The sequence below is a fragment of the Adiantum capillus-veneris genome, chromosome 22, assembly GCF_014529385.1.
Source record: "Adiantum capillus-veneris isolate H3 chromosome 22, ASM1452938v2, whole genome shotgun sequence".
Classification (NCBI taxonomy): Eukaryota; Viridiplantae; Streptophyta; class Polypodiopsida; order Polypodiales; family Pteridaceae; genus Adiantum; species Adiantum capillus-veneris.
The window spans coordinates 43643050-43645868 of NC_140952.1; the positions used below are offsets into that span (position 1 = coordinate 43643050).

A 2819-nucleotide genomic window follows, 5' to 3' on the forward strand; every position below is an offset into this window, starting at 1 on the left:
GAATATTCCAGTTAGAGTGCGTCTCTCATCGGCGATCACTCTTACCCTTTTCCTATTGGTCCGACAAGCCCGGTACCTGACTCTACCAAATACATAATACGCGTCCGTCGTAGGTGATGGGGTGTCCGTGAGCCGTGAGGGTTAACACAAAGCCAAAGGAAGCCACTACCACAAGCCTCACCTACCCATTCAATCTTGTATATGGAGGCCAATGAATTCAAAAGGAAATTAACAATCAAGCTAAGATTCTCAAGAAAGAACGAGAAAAGAGAGCTAGAATGTGCATTGCACAGTCCACATGCTCCCAACCGTAGATCCTATTGAAAACTATACCCGTGTAAGAAAGTGTGGGAAGTGTGTTTGTTGGGGGGGCGGGGGGGGGGGGGGGGGGGTGGGGGGGGGTTGTGTGTGTGTGGATGGTTGTTGTCTTTCGGTGTTTGTCAAGTCTCTATTGATAGACCGCCGCTTTTTGAGACCGAGTGGGATAGTCCGGCCAATAGGCCCACCCTCTTTCCCGAAGTGGCAAAGGCAGGGATCAAGAGTGGGGTTGCGACCATGGGCAAAATCGAGGTAATGGATCTAGAGCCTCTATTTACAAAATGCTGCCTGAGCACCCAAATTTCCCAAATCTCTCAACGGTTTGCATGTACCAAACCATGCAGATGTCCATTTATTTAGGGCATCTGGTTGTTAATGGGGACAACAAGTTTAAGTCTTAGAATGGAGGGCGCCAACCACACCTTCCACCCCAAGGTACGACACGCCAATCCGACGGCTCGCACATCCTCAACCGTAGATCCCGTCCGTTGTAGGCCAACCACTAGTATATAATAGACGTATTTTCACGACCAGAAATTGATCAGATGTAAAAACTAGGCGCTATAAAAGCTGATCTTAGCACTCATGGCCCATTATTATGTTATTAGCGAGCCTGCGCGGCATATGCACACACGCACACAATCGCGTAGGGGGGTCGTCTTAGATCAGATTACTCGTCTTCCACAATGGGCTTCTCTGCACCTTCCGACTATCTGCAAGCAGGTATTCTCGATAACAAGGGTTTCCGCAAGCCTAAGCGTCTCAACAACAGTAAAAAGGTAATAAAAAAGAACAACAAACACAACAAGTGGAAGTATGCTAATAAGCCCAGTGGCTTGGCCATGTTAAACCCTAGCACTGATGGTATGGCTATGGTGAACCCTAACCAGACTGCTTTGGGTATGGTGAGAACCAGCCAGACTGCGATGGGTATGGTAAATCCTAGCTATAATGTGTTGCCCATGGCCGCGCCATGCTTTGTTGCACCGGCATTGCCCCAGTCTATGTCATATGCTCTGCGGGGCCCTCCTACCGACCCATACTTTGTCATGAATCCGTCTCTCGACACCCGGTTTAAGGGCTACAATCATGGAATGGTGCCTAGACATGTGCCCAAGAAGAGAAGAATTTTATCAAAGAGGAAGATCACATCACCTGCTCCTCTGGCACCTCGTAACACTACATCATTTATCATCCGGGCGAAGAAGCTTGGAGGAATTGCACCTGCAGTTACCCCATCCCCTGCGACTCCTGCCGTTTTCCCAACCCCTGTACTCTCCCCAGATATAAGTGACAAGGGTTCTTTGGAGGAAATGAATAGGGAACTTGGGGTGGATGGCTATGGTTCTATGAATGGTCTCATACGCTTACGTTCTTATGAAGGTAGAGCAAGAGATGGGTCTGAAAGTGAAAGTGATGTGGAGCAAGAAGACCATATGAATGAAGAGCATTCTGTTCTTTCGGTAGAGAGTCTCGAACTGCGAATTGACCAGGAATTGAGTCGTTTTGAGATGATATGTCCCTCCCGCCCTCTCGAAATGGATGGTACCCCACCTAGGAACCTTCAGAATTGTGTTGTTATCAGTCAAGAACAGCTTATTGCACATTTGGACAAGGAAAATCTTGCATTGAAGGAGCGTCTCTTTCTGGTGGAACAAGGGCTTATTGAACTTCGTCGACGAGTCAGAGAATTGGAAGGTCACAATGCCGCAGATGAACATTAGGAGGCGCAGTGTGAGGAGAGCGGTGGAGATGTTTCCACACCTTGTACATGAGGTTCTATGAAGTTTTGCTGCTTTTTGGTTATGTAATTAGTCAAATATCCAAGGTAATAATAGGCCTTGCACATGCTTAGCTTAGAACTTCGGCTTGCTGTTGTCGTCGAATTGCAGAGGAAAGAAACATTGTTACTTTGTGCCTTGTCAATTGTAAATATCTAGCTTAGTTGATGTATTCCAAAAATTCAGAATTATTTTGAACCTACAAGAATTTATCAAATCACGGAGTAGAAATGCATGGTTAATGAGGGGGACATCACCCCACCCTCAACTTGCACAATCATGCTGCTTTCAATTTGCTGTCATAAGTGTCACCAGTTCTCTAATTGGACACTCAAGTGTCTTGAGACATTGAAGTGTCCTATTTCGAGCGACTTGTCATAATTATTTGATGACGCTAAAAGAAAAATTTATAGGTCATGTTCATGCCTTCTGTCAGTCATGAGGTGAGGAACATATTTAATTTTGCCAAAATAATATCATATTAAGACTATGGTGATAAGTTTTAAAATGAAAATTTATAAAAATCTAGTGCAATTTTATCAAAATTTCCATAAATTGTATATTCTTATCAAAATATGATTTTGCATAGATTTCAAAACTTATTATAACAAGCACTCGAGCTTCATAATTAGTTCTTAGATCAAATTTTTATGATAATTAAAAAAACCAAATCTTGAAAATTTTGACAAAGAGAGAATTTTGTCTTTCAAGAACTCTTTC

The 2819-nt window shown here is 44.0% G+C and overlaps 1 protein-coding gene across 1 annotated transcript; it reads left to right on the forward strand.

The window, feature by feature from the left end:
- Nucleotides 1-951: 951 nt before the first annotated feature.
- LOC147429234 (uncharacterized) lies at nucleotides 952-2290 on the forward strand. Its single transcript, XM_086495466.1, has one exon. The coding sequence runs from the start codon at nucleotides 1005-1007 to the stop codon at nucleotides 2040-2042; it is 1038 nt and encodes a 345-aa protein (XP_086351592.1). The 5' UTR covers nucleotides 952-1004; the 3' UTR covers nucleotides 2043-2290.
- The last annotated feature ends 529 nt before the right edge of the window (nucleotides 2291-2819 follow it).